Genomic DNA, 13,586 nt, shown 5'->3' with positions numbered 1-13,586 from the left:
TGATCTAAATAGCCCAGTCCGCTAAAAAATTGCTGCAAATCAGCTAGAAGATTTGTGTTTGTTCCCCTTTCTGAAACGGGAAGCACTTGGTGAAAGTCTCTTATATGAAGAGTTCAAATAAGAGATGGAAACCTTGTTCTAAGGATATATTTTTTCACCATATGGAGTCATAAGGCATCTTAAGAATACTGAGCTGAGAGACGAGAATAACGGTTTCAGTTTAATACAAACAGAGCACACAGGTTTCGCTTGCTGGGCTAGTTTATTTGTAAGCCAGGAAGAAACAGAAGCTGACATGGGAAGAAGCAGAAGCTGATATTGCTCTCAGTAAAGACAGTCTCAAAAAATCCCTATAAGATTGAGAGGAATGCAATTCTTTTCAGGCCGACTCTTCACTTCATGAGGCTTTTAGCTGTCAAAATTAATTTCAACAGGGTAAAAAGGATTGACTGAAAATTTGTGCTGTCATTGCTGCCATCATCGTAAGGAGCTCTTTGACACTTTGCCGAGTATAGCAGGGAAGTGCAGCCCCCACAAAGGTTTCTGGCCCGAGTGCAGCAGTGACAGCCAGCGACTGGGAGCAAAACCTGAGCAAATGGGCACAGGGGTGAGACTTGCCCTAAATCACCCATCACCGCACATCCACATGAGGGCGGAAAATCAAAGGGGAGAACTCAGCAGGGAACCAGCCAGTTCAGATGAAGCTGCAGCCTGTGCTCACTCCAGTGATGCACACAGGGCTCGGGAGGCACAATTTCTTGATGGCATTCAGGGGCACCAGGGAGCTGTAAGGAGCCCTCTTGACAAGAAGTCCACCTGAAAAAGCTGCCCTGACTCAGGTGGCTGCTGACAGATAACCACCACCAAACCTTCTCCTGCTGAATGCCAATGGTGGCTTTCAGCCCAAGTGCTGTGAGGCTGAGGAGTCGTACTCCATGTGGAGTGGAGCACCTGCAGCCTTTCGGTCCTGGGTCACAGCCCAGGGTTGGTACAGCCCAGCTCCATGTAATTACCGCATGAAACCAGCTCCCTTTCAAAGCTTGCTCTTTCAAACATGCAATAAAGAGCTCTGTGTAGCTGCACTGAATTAATATGGGGCAAGTCTCGAGATTCTTAATCAGCTTTAGCTAGCTTTTACTTTGGGAAAACTTCCCACTGAACTTCTGAGTAAGGACATAAGAATTTGTCCAGAGTAACCATTTTCAGCATGAAAGGAACGCTTACTATGTTATTCCCATCTGGCTTTCCTAGAATATCTCATCTGCTATTCCCTTCACACGCCTCTGTGAAAAGGACCCTGTAGGATGAAGTCATCCTGAAGTGCTTTTTTTTTTTTTTGTCCTAAAAATCTGCATATTCTTACTATGGTTACTTTGATCAGGGTAAACACGCCTGCACTCCCAGTCCAGGGCATTCCTCCCACACTTTCAATACAGATTCTCCGCTTTGCCGTCCTCTCACCCAGAGTGAGGGAATGACCCCTCCACCTCTCTTCCTACCCCAGACAAAAGCCAGACAGCTTAAGATGCTTAAACATTGGCAGATTTATAAGCCTCATCTCTGCTCTGACCCTTGCGAGCCTTGCATGCTGATGAAGATGAGGAAGGTGTAAATTCTTACTGTCCACCCTCTCCTTTTTTTTCTTCCCCTATTGCCTCCTTCCCCCGGCTCCCTCATCCCTATGTTCGTGTGCTTGCATGTTCATCCTTTCTTCCGTTCTCCTGGTTATCAGACGATCACAGTTGTGTGGACAGCATCCCTGCCTGTACTGGGGCTCTGCCCAATACTCTGGCACCCTAATCCCCTTGGGAGCCTTTGGGCACTCCCACAGTCCAAATCATGATGATGATGAAGTTGATGGTGATGACAATTAAAAGGGTGCCCACCGCTTTTCCATCCAGCCAGCTGCTGTTTGTGCTGAAATGTTCTCATCTGTTCCCCTGCTCGGGTCCATAGCGAGTGTTAGAGACTTACTGGAGAGTAGACCGGGAAATACACAGCCACGCTGTTGGTGACATAACTGAGGGAGCAGATGTTTGATTGCACTGAGCGTAAGTGATGAATAAATAATTAAACAGACAAATGCCTTTCTCGGGGTGCAACTCTTTAAGTTATTTAAAGGCCAGGAGATGTGAGAGGTGAGTGATGGCAGAGGAGAAGCCAGCAAGATGGCCAAGGAAGCGGGTCCTCCCTGATCTGAGTGTAAAGTCTGCTGCTTCAAGGCATCCTCCAGCTCGTGAATCTGTGCTGTTACATTCCTGGAGCTGGCCCTTGGGACCCTGGGCCAGATGGTGGGAACATGCTAGGAGGAGTACCTTCATGAATGGGAAAAGGGAGAGGGGAGATCCAGCGAGCCATCTTGGGCTTGCGCCAAGGACCCCCCCTCCCAGAACGGGAGAAGCAGAGAGCAAATAGCTAAAGCAATCATGTCTGCACTAAGTTATCAACTGACCGCTGCAGACACTGTGTTGGCGGGGTGGGGGGGTGGTGGGGAACAAGAATTCGAATCTGTGGAAGAAAGCGATCCACATCTACAGACCAGGGCTGGAGGGCAAAGTGACTGCCCAGTGCAGCGCCTGTCAGCCGGAGGCCAACGAGCTGCAATGGGAAGCAGAAGGAGCTGGTCAACCAGGGCAGCACTGCCTTGGGCTGGGATGTGCTGCCTCTCCAAATGGCCGGGAGGCTCCCTCGAGGCCACCAGCCCACAGCTGTCTGGCTGCTGCTGTTGTCCCAGCTGTGTGGCACCGTAAAGATATCTAACACGAAAACCACTTGTTTACTGGTACTGCCTGCTCATATTTTCAGGCAACATTTGGATAACCAGTTCAGAGACAACTACTCATCCTTGTTTTAAAATTAACATTACCTCTCTTTTAGGGGCAGCTAGCACCATACGTGACTAATGGATTTTTCTGTGCAGAGAATAGCTATGGGTGGCACCAGTGCCGTGTGGGACCAGAACATCTGCTCTCTGTGGAACGAATTGTGAATGGGGTTTGGAGCTGTGTACACACACCAGCCCCCGAGGGAAAGGCCACCTCCTTGCTGGTCAAGTCTTCATTATCTGTGAGACACGGCAAATGCCGGGAGTGAGTCACTGCCCTCCCCGCGGGCAGGATGCTGACCAAGGAGGGAGAGAAAGGAGATGGAGGGAAGCAAAGGCAGGGTGAGGGGACAGGGTGGTGAGGATGGAGCCTGGGTGACCGAAGCACAAAGACATACCACAGTGCGGGGCAAGATCTCAGTGGTCTTACTGTTCCCCCAGGCACTGGGAGTTGCCAGTGCCTAACGTGCTGTACAAGTGATAAATCCATCTGAAGACTGTTTTGATAAGGAAAAATGTAACCTCGGTCCAAACCCAGCTTGTGTTTGACCATGACTTCATAAATGAGCATCCCACTGAAGAGGGCAGCTGCATGTACAGGTGCCACCTGACTCCCTTCAGCATCCAGAGAGCAGGTCCCAGACGATGTCCCCAGGCTATTTTCCGCCTATTTCTGTCACCAGGAGATAATAATTGCATTAAGATAATGTGTTTCTTACCAGCTCTTTGCTCCTGTCATACCACACAGGCAATCTATAAGATGGTTTCTTCTGTAATGAAGATGCCGGAAGACGAGTCGACACCAGAGAAGAGGACAGAGAAGATCTTCCGCCAGATGGACACCAACCGTGATGGTAGGCACCCTCCAGAGATGGGGGTGGCTGCCTTTGCCCCTGTGCAGGGCGGCTGGGGTGTCCTGCCTACACAGGGCGACCCTTCAAACCCACCACTGTTCCTTCGGCCACCCAGGCAAAGTCACCACCATCCACAGCCAGCGGGGTGCAAGCAGGCAGAGCTTTGCCTTGCAGGGTTGCTTTCCCAGGGATTTTACTTGGGCTCCCCTGGCTTCCTTCCACTGTGCTTGTCCAGAGGCTTGGCAGGTGTGCTGCGACCCACCAGGTGCGCTAAGCAAACGTGTTTCTTTTCTAGGAAAGCTCTCTCTGGAAGAGTTCATCCGAGGCGCCAAGAGCGATCCATCCATAGTCCGTCTCCTGCAGTGTGATCCCAGCAGCGCCGGGCAGTTCTGAACCCGTTCTTTGGATGAATTATGTATCTGCTTTTTTTTTTTCCTTGCCAAACAACATTCATGGTAGTGTTGCCTCTGTATGGCCAATTATGCCTTCATTTGTGGCATCTTATAGCTTCTTTTGTTGTGGATTAATTATAAGAATGCTGAATTGCTCTTAACAATTTGTCCAGAGCATGGGCAGTACTGTTTTAAACAGATATTGTGGTGTTATCATTGTTTTAAAGATTTTGTTTTGTTTTTTTTTGTTTTAACATGTCTCTTTTGGAAAGTACGTGTTGAGAAGGAGTAAACCAGTGACAAACCCTTGGCAGCAAGACACACTGAGAGATTTTAGATTGCTGCTTTAGTAGCTAAGTATTCACCCACAGGACCTGAAAGTGTAGTAGAGGTTGAACCAAAGGAGTTGTGATGGGTGGGGTAGGATTTACCTGGAACCTCCTCTCCTGTCCAGGAGGCACCAGTTAAGGTCAATGACAGGATCGGGAAGAAGTACGAAAGTGCAGAATATGTGCAGGGTGTATCGTCCATACCCCTGCTCCTATGCCTCATTGTTTCAATGCTGTGAACATTTTCCAGGTTGTGAAGGAGAAGGGAAAAAACAAAGGTCGACATTTTTTACTAGGTTTACAGTGGTTGATTTCGCACAGCTTTATCTGAAAATTCAGCAATTTGCAATCCTGATCCCCAAATCCACAACTGACTATACCTCTTGCCGTTTGGGATCAGCAAAGGCAGACACAGATACGGAAAACTGGGTCTTGACAATGAATTTAGGGGAGATACATGTTGAATGTGAAATTTTCAGGTTAGTAATAAAGCAGTTCCTACTAAGGAGAGTGAGCATTCACGTGACAAACTCACAGACACCTGCAAGCAGCTCCAGCTGAGGCACATCTGCTGTTCTGAATGCTCTTGCATAGTGTCAAGTTTTGGGGGTGTTTTTGTCTCTCTCCACATAGCTAACGGAGTTTCTGGGCCTGCTCTTAGGGGAAGGCTGTCATCAAAACTTGTTTTAAACATAAAATTGTAGCATTTATATTTCATTTATTTTAGTAAAGTTCGAAAAACCTGTACTGAAACAAGAAAATGGTACGCTTTATGGTATATTTATATATATAAAAATTAAAACAAAAAAAAGATCAGCTCTTGAGAGAAATGTTGAATGTTTATCTTTTCGCCTAGATGCAGGAGTTCTGAAGTTTGCTGCTGCAAAACTTTACCCTTTGGTCAAATTTGCTGTATGCAAAGCTAGTACACATACGTGGGATTTCTTAGGGACTTTACAAGCGCTGCTGCAACGGAAAAGCTTTAGCGACAGGAGGCATTATGCTGACTAAATTGGCATTAATCTGTCATTAGGTAAAGTCTGCTCTGTGATCCTGTTGGAGAGGTACCCATGTAGGCAGTGCACAGCGTTGGGAATTCATGAGCTCGTTAGAGTAACCTTTGTCTGACAGGGAAGGTTGGCGTTTTGTCAAGTGACCTTGTAGATGCTAATCCCCAGTAGCCTTAATTTAAAATAAACTAAGTAAAATAAGTCTGCTTTGCAGATGATGATTAGCTAAGTACTAATTAGAAGTCATGAATAAGTAGCCAAGTATGAATAAATTTTTGTTGAACACTAGCTAGCAGGTACAATAACTGAGAGAAAAAAATCCTAGACTTGATTTTTCCATACCATTTGCTTTGCCAGGTGTGAAGTGCAGAGAGTATTAAAATAAAATAAAAATAAATTGATAATAACATTGCTAATCAGTTGTACTAAAATTATTATGAGTGGCTAATTACACTCAATAAATGTCTTCAGGCACACACCTTTTGTCTCAAACGATCACAGAAATCCAGTTGATGATATATTCCCATTATAGTAACCAAAATACCAAGCAGACATGTGTGGGGGAAAATGAGAAAGCAAAAGAGGCCCAACCACAAACACAAACGGATTTCAATACCTAGCGCTTTTAGCAAATTTTGCACCGATTCTTCTGGTTGATGGAAACGTTCCCTCTCTCTTTCTCCCTAATCTTCGTTAGACATTCTGTGCGCAAATCTAACCCTTCAAAGGAGCGCCTATCTTCTTCCAGGTAATTTTCTGCTTTCCCTGGAGAGGCTCTGGCCCCCTCTCCCCTATCTGTCCCCTCATGTCTCCTGAAAGCCATGCTCCCTCTCGAGTGCTCGGCGGGTTGTTTTTCGGCAGGACGAGCCCGCCCAGGCTGCTGGGGATCGCTGCAGGAAGGTCGTGGACACGCACTGATCAAGCCCCTCCGCCAGACGGGGAGGACCCGTCCCGCTGCCCCAGCCGCTCCCCGGGTGCTCCACCACCGCGGCTGCGCGGGCAGGACGAGGCGATGCTAGAGGAGCCCGGCCGAGCTGCCAACCCACCGCCTCGGCACAGGCACCCACACCCAAAGCGGCCCAGGCCTACAGAAGCTGGCGTGTACCGAAGGTGAACTTGGATAGCTTCTGCAGTTCCATCTTCTTCTTAATGTCGTGAAAGCTGTTGCATGTCACTGAAAGCTTTGAAACTTTGCCCCTTGTTTAAGCAACTGCGTTCCATCTCTTTTTAGCTTTCTAAGATGTCTCTGGCCCAGAACCTAGTCTCTCAGTTTGTTTTTGCTCAGTAGTTTTGGGGCCAGACTTGCTTCATGTGCTAATACTGCACAACACATGTTTGAAAACACAACTTGCGATATGACCCCAGGCCAGCGGAGATGTAATTCTTCCCACAGTTCACAAAATCTGGAAGAGTAAGAATTAGCCTACAGCTGCAGAGGATGTAGCTGGAGATAAGACTATTGTATAAACATTTACAGAGTGAACTGAGGTTATTCTTTTACCTGACTACCACTGATGATTGGTATTGTTTAAAATTATTAACGATCCTTTTCTTTCTTTGCCTCTGCACGTACTTTAAAAGTGATCCATAGCTGGAATTGTGGTAGGAGCATCCGCAGACCCCAGATCAGCAGGAGAGCAGTGGTGCGCTGCACCTCAGATTGGAATTTTCTGCTTTGCTGCCATTTGCATTTGCAATCATAATTGCCTTCATAAACCGCTTGAAGACAAAATGACCTATCCTGTATGAAATAGCACAGCAAGTCAGACACTTCAAGTGATCAATTAGCAATATTTTCATACAGGAAGGATGGCAGACAGCACATACTATTTCACATCACCTCTCAATTTTGTAGATGCATTCTCCGATATTAGTTGCGTGTGAAAGAGGTCACCTCCACTCACGTGTTGTCAAATGAATTAATGAGTACATCCCGCATGTAGACTGAATCCATGGAAAATGCTGGTCCCATTTGTCGGGCATTCCCAGTCAGCTTGCCAAAATCTGGGCCAGAAAACGTGAAGCGAGGACTACGGCTTGTGCGATCTGCAGCAGCCTGTCTTTGTTTTGGGGTGCTTTGGGAAGGAAAAGGGGAACACAACCCTTGTAAAACCAGCACGCATCTGTTTTTGTGAGCACTTATGGTTTGAGAGGGACTGAAGAAAGATCTGTGTTTCAACTCTATTTGAAGCCCTGTGAGTTCACAGCAGTGGATGTTCCTGAGGTACACGGAGCTGTGCTGTTCCTCTTGCTGTTCTTAGGAGCTTGTAGGATTTTTATCTTATTCTTGGGGCATTTTGCCGTTTGTTGTTCTCTGTTATAAAGCATGACCTCCACATTTTCTAGGCACTGCTGCATAAAAGAGTAAGCCAGAAGTGTGTAACTTCTGTAGCTGGACGAGGTCTATGTGCAGCACAAGAAGTGGTCACACATGACCAAGTCCCCATGGTTTAATAACTTCCCCCAGGGGATGAGTCCCAGGACTTTTCAGCGTGTGGTCTCTTCACTGATGGCAAATGTGCAATAATACGGCTTAGCTTAATTTTCTTTCACTGCAGACCAGGCTAAGTCGCATTACCTTGCATTTGCTGTGGCCTGGAAGCGCACACATGGGCAGAAACCTCGTCTCAGCTGACTCATGGAAACTTGGTGAACTGTGGTAACTTGATGTTGAGCCCTAATCCTCAGACTAAGCCAAGATGAGAATGTGGCCGCAGCTGTACGTCTCTCAGTACATGTGAACTGGGGAACACGGTGACAACTAGCAGGTCCCTGGAGACACGTGGCGGTGGGGAGGGAATCTCCCGCCTCAGAACAAACACGCTGAGCTCAGCCGTCTCCCTTCTTTTAAAACTCTCTTTTTTTTTTTCAGCAACACTGGTGAAGATGCAACATGATAGCAATCCAGCACAGTCAGGGTAAAGGAGGCATCCTTCAAGAGAGTTTCCTTTTGAAGCCTAGCATACAAGCACCAAGTTAGACAAGCAGAGGGGAGGGCTGGACAAGACCTCCAGAACGCCCGCTACGCCAGCACCTCCCTTTGCCTTTCTCATGGTGCTCCCTCCCTGGCGAAGTGGTCCTTGAGCCCAGGAGTTAGATGTCAGGGAACTGGTGCAAGTCTGGTGGAGAAGAACATTTCACCTGCCCTTTGCACAGGCATTTGGATGCATTCTTCGCTCTGTGTCTTACTGGGTGGGATCTCACGTAGGAGTCTTAAAGTGGGGGAAGTTGGTTTCCTTGGTATCGTGGGCAGAACTTGTGCTTAGAAATGCAGAGAAACTTGGCAAGTGTCAGACAGCCGAGCAACGCTCAGAGCTGCATGTGGAGTTTTTCCATTGACTGTGCAGTAGGCAGATAAGATGCAAAGCAGCGATATGTCAGACTCGTGGTGTGATGTGCTCTGCGATAGGGCAAGACCCGAAATGGCACCTTCTAGCTGAGCAGCCATGTCTGCTGCGTATTCAGTCGGAGGCACTGAGAAAATACACTTTTAAATACCTTCAGCAGGAACAGGCAGCTGCAGGGGTAGAATAACTCTGCTCTTTCTTACATATAAGCAACAGAGCTGTTTGCCATGCCCCAGTTGGGAGTTGAGCAAACAGCTCCCAGGAGGAGCATAAGGCATTTCCCAAGCGTAACTGAGGGCAAAACGTTGCCTGCAGGACCTTTTTCCCGGTCGTGGTAGACAAGAAGGAAAAGCTCTGTTTGAGTCTTAAAGCCCAGGTGCCATTTTGCAGGCTGGGGAAGGTGAGAACAGCAGCTGTGTTTTAAGTACACAGAGGGGAAAAGCAGCAGGGTGTGTAAATTGGCATGGAAAGCAGTGACACTAGAAACTGGGACCGTTGTTGTGGAGCTGCAGAAGCCATTAGGTGCCTCCAGCATTCAGAGCAGTAGAACGATCCGTCGAATGCAAAGTCAATCTCGTCGTCTCTTGCAGAAACTACCCCTGCCTACCATGGGTGTCTCAGTTAGCAGCACCCCTTATTCCAGCCTGGCTTTTGCTGCTGTTGCTTTCAAATCATCCATACTGAGAAGTTGTTTCAGGGGTGGGGATTTTCGCAGGATAAGATATCAAGCTTTTCAGATACACTCTCCATATCTTAACAAGTAACAGCTGGAAAGGCCAGATATGAGGGGCTTCTTGCAATGTACAGATTTGATTTCCTCATTGCTCCAACAGGTAGTGTTATTTTAATACGTATAGTTGGGATTAAGCTATCACGTGTAAAATGCTGGCTAATGCACAATAAACAAGGTAAAAAAAAGAGCTTGGGTTGCAGTGAACAATGTGAAAAGACTAGGGAAATGAAAAACTGCCTTTAGATCAGGGTCTGAATTCACAAGACGAAACCCCCTTGGCGATAGTCAGCACAGAATAGCTCCTCTGCACTAGCCCCGTCCCTGGGACCTCCTGGCTGCTTCATCCCTATGTCACTGTGTGCTGGGACCGGGCACTCTGGGTCCTGCCACAGAGGCGGTCAACCGAGCTTATTCAGCCTGCTGAGTGCTTCCCAGATCTCGAAGCACACGACGGCCACCCTCTCTGTAGCGTTCACTTACTGTGCAAGCCAAGGCACATCTTAGATCTTCCCCTCTTGCCCTGACCTTACACCAAAGATGTTCTCACCTTCTCAGGGCAGGCGCTCAGGGTGTCCAGCTCTCCGACGCTTTGTGCCCACCTCCCAGTTGCCATCCCTACTCTCTGTGTGAACGAATAACAAACACTAGCCCTTGACATCTGGAGGAGCCAGGCTTGATGCATTTAGATGAAACAGCTTCTGATTTGGTTCCCAGCCTTTTGGCCCTCCTGTGCTACCTTGCCAACCACACTATTTATTTCCTATTATTAAGTAATGGCAGTATTAAACATTTCAAGAACACACTGAACCTCTGGAACAATGTGGTTTTCATTATCGTGTCTGTGTTTGTTGATGCACTGCAGACTGAACCTGACCGGTGCTTGCTCTCTGCTCCCATGGTTTATTCCACAGAGAGCTGATTTCTTCCAGGCAGGAGCAGCATCTTCCTGTGCGTCACCATTCAGTGTGCGGTGCCCCAATGCTGCCTGGACTGCCCAGGTGCTGTGGACCAAGAGATAATTTTGGCGCAGGAATGTCAGGTGGAAACTCTTCCTCCCATCTGTCAAAAACACACGTTGAGGGTGTGGCCTCTGGTTTTCTCCTCCCTGGGGACAGGGGTTTCAGCGGTATTCAGGGTTGGCCTCATGTTCCCCCACCGAACTGGATGATGGTGATTAGTAAACCCACCTGAGAAAATCCTCTTAAATTCTAAGCTTCATTTGTGCTGTTAATTGGCTGCACTCAGAGGGAAGATTAATAGGTCCTATGGAGTTGTTTGGGGGAGAACTTGCAGTTCCTTGCCACCACCACCTTTTTATTTCCTGTAATTAGGTTATTCCCATTTCCAGGGCAACCAAATAGTTTTTCTTAGTATCTGGGAGAAAAAGAAAAAACAAAACCAGTTTCAATCTGATAAGAATCTAAGGAAGCTTACTAAAGACATTGTGCTCTGTGTTAGTCATATGAATGCTCTACAAGATCATGTTTCTCTGGTATTTTTTGTTTAATTTCCTTATTTGTGTTTTAGTTTTGTTTGTAATTTATTTATTTATTTTGGATCCCCTTAGATTCAACCCTGCCAGTCGTTTAGCTCATAATGCTAGCAAAAGTCCCAATGATTCCAAGAGCAGAGCTGCCGGAGCAATTACTAGCGAGGTGGGCTCACTGTGCCTAGCAAAAACGAAGTGCTTAATTACGTTCGGGATTATTTTTGTCTGTACATTTCCTGCAAGGAGACAGATTGAGACATATTTCAATATGCTTATCTCTTCCACTTGCTCACTTCAATTCCGTCTGAGCAGTCTTGTAGTTAATATTTGTATATTCAGTTCTATTTCGCTCTTGAACACGAGGTGACCAATATTGGCCTCTTCTGACAGAAGTACTTGATACCTTTGGTTTTTAAGTATCGCCGAATGAATGATGCAATGGATGCAAAAGTAAATAGTTATACATTTGTTTGTGTAAATTTGAGCAGGTATTTTTGATGCTGTAGCGACTAGTAAATTGAGATAAACCATGGCGAAAAGCTGAATAGATCCAAGTGTCCAGTTCCCGTTAAGTCCCTGACCGTTCCACAGAGAGAGCTTTCTTATCTCTGTTCCCTCAGGCTGTTTCTATGTTGCAGCGTTGAGTAGAGATACTAAATCTAACTTTAAATAAGCTACCATGGGCAGACTGACTGCAGCAGCATGGAGTTCAGCATATCCTGCGTCTTGGCAAAATTGGATACCTCTCTAAATGAATGCTTTGTAAGCAAACCTACATATCCTAAGGAAGACTTTTACAACTCAGAAAGGAGAGAGATGACTATGAATTAAATTAATTTGGTCCACATATTTTTCTTATGGCTGTCTAGAATTGCTAGTGTCCTGCGTGTAGTTGCCTGTAGCTATCGTGACGTGTTAATTTTTCCCCCCCGGTTCTGTTGTAAGCTCATCTGGTGATATTCTGAGTCTCCAGCCAGTTCTCAGCCCAGGCAAGGCCCATCGAAAGGACATCTAGAGGTGAGCTGCCTTCAGGAAGGCTGAGAGCAGCTCTCGGGATTTGGCCCTGTGCTTGCATGATTCGGGAGCGTGTACCCGCAGAGCAATGTGTTAAACCTACCCAGCAAAATGGAAGTAGATGATCAGGCCATCGGAGGAGACAGAGGATTTGGTGGAGGGTTGTGTATGTGTTTTGTGCCTCCCAGCACGCGCACCGTTCCCCCTGCTATTAACTTCCAGTTACGACCTTTCTTGAACTCTTAGTGTCAGAGTAGAGTTTTCTTATGCTGATAATGTATTTGTATTATGCAACGTACTAAGAAAAAAAAAAACAGAAGATGATCTCTCTATGACTGTCCTCTCCTCTCGAGAAGCTGTTCTCTTCTGTACATACAATATGCAGAATGTATGGGAGTCTTACCAGTGTCGGTTTGCATTTTTAAGACTGTACTAATTAATGTGTGATACTATTGTGTTTTCGTAGTGGCATCTTTGATGTAAGATGTAAAATATTTAAAATTATTTGGTTTTGTTATTGTTCAGCTTTTAGAGGTAGCACCAAGGACTGCATGTTCACTAGAATCAGCCTTTTTCAAGGGCCGTCATAGCTGCACACAGGCACCGGTGTTTCACCTGGAGCATAGTACCTGCAATCTCTTTTTAATAGGGGTCAGTTTTGAGCGGAAACTAATTCTTCCTGAAAAGTCTAGTTTTCTGTCTTTCCCTCTCTCAGACTCAAGCTTCCCCGTCCCACGCTGTGTGCCAGTCCTGGCCCCAGGAGGAGACCCGAGAGGAGGGTGCCCCAACGCGGGGCACCCCGCTGGCCCCAGCATCAGGCTTCCTTATCCCTTGGCTCACCCGCATGCACGCTCGGTTTTCCTTGGAACTGCTGGCTATACCAGGACAAAACTGATGGGTTCACATTTTAAGACCGTTTGTGCAAGTGACTTTAAAATTAATTAACTAGGCTTTTGAGGAATTAAGCAATTAAGGAAAAAGAAGAGCCTGAGTGGCAAATTGGGGTCAGAATCTTATTGGGGTGCTTAATATAGCGAGAACTTGGGGACAGTCCCTAAAAGACAGGACCATTTGGGGGGCTTAGCTCTGCATTTCTTGTCCGGTTTGGAGAGGGAAGAGGGGCTCGGATGCAGCCTTTCGGGCAGGGCTGACTTACTCAATGGATTGAGTCTGAGAGAGTTGCTTCTCCAGATTGCGTCCTGGGACAAAAGACAAGACATGCTGCAGCTTCGGAGTTGTTTTTCTTTTGTTTTTTTTTTTCTTTTTAATGGAGAAAGTGGTTCAAACTGCACCTGGCAAAATGACTGACTTCAAAAGCATGGTTTTCCTTCTTATTATATAGACACTCACAAAACAGCATTATGTGGTTAAAAAGGCGCGTTTGTGATAGTTTCTTTTTCAGTGCCAAAATATATAAGCAGTATTGTTTGAAGGGAAATAAGAATTTTTTTACTGTATTGTTATTACTGTTGAACAAATATTGTTTTTAAATGTTAGATTTTGAAGACTTTTGTATTGTAAACTGTTTTGTGACATGGTGCTTTTTCATACTGGAATTACTGATTGCACCTGAATATGAATTATTTTGTTTTCT

General features: G+C 46.3%; 1 protein-coding gene across 4 annotated transcripts in view; it reads left to right on the top strand.

The window, feature by feature from the left end:
• NCALD (neurocalcin delta) overlaps positions 1 to 12,697 on the top strand; it is a 60,339-nt gene extending 47,642 nt beyond the window's left edge. For 3 of the 4 annotated variants that reach the window (XM_049819929.1, XM_049819942.1, XM_049819950.1), the window contains exons 3-4: positions 3,573 to 3,678; positions 3,974 to 12,697. In XM_049819929.1, coding sequence (XP_049675886.1) covers positions 3,573 to 3,678; positions 3,974 to 4,071 — 204 coding nt within the window. In that variant the 3' untranslated portion in view covers positions 4,072 to 12,697. The remainder of the gene's footprint in view (positions 1 to 3,572; positions 3,679 to 3,973) is intronic. The other variant, XR_007508465.1, reaches the window with a different exon arrangement.
• The last annotated feature ends 889 nt before the right edge of the window (positions 12,698 to 13,586 follow it).

The sequence above is a fragment of the Accipiter gentilis genome, chromosome 2, assembly GCF_929443795.1.
Source record: "Accipiter gentilis chromosome 2, bAccGen1.1, whole genome shotgun sequence".
In the NCBI taxonomy this organism is placed as follows: Eukaryota; Metazoa; Chordata; class Aves; order Accipitriformes; family Accipitridae; genus Astur; species Astur gentilis.
This window is presented reverse-complemented; position numbering and strand designations above follow the sequence as displayed.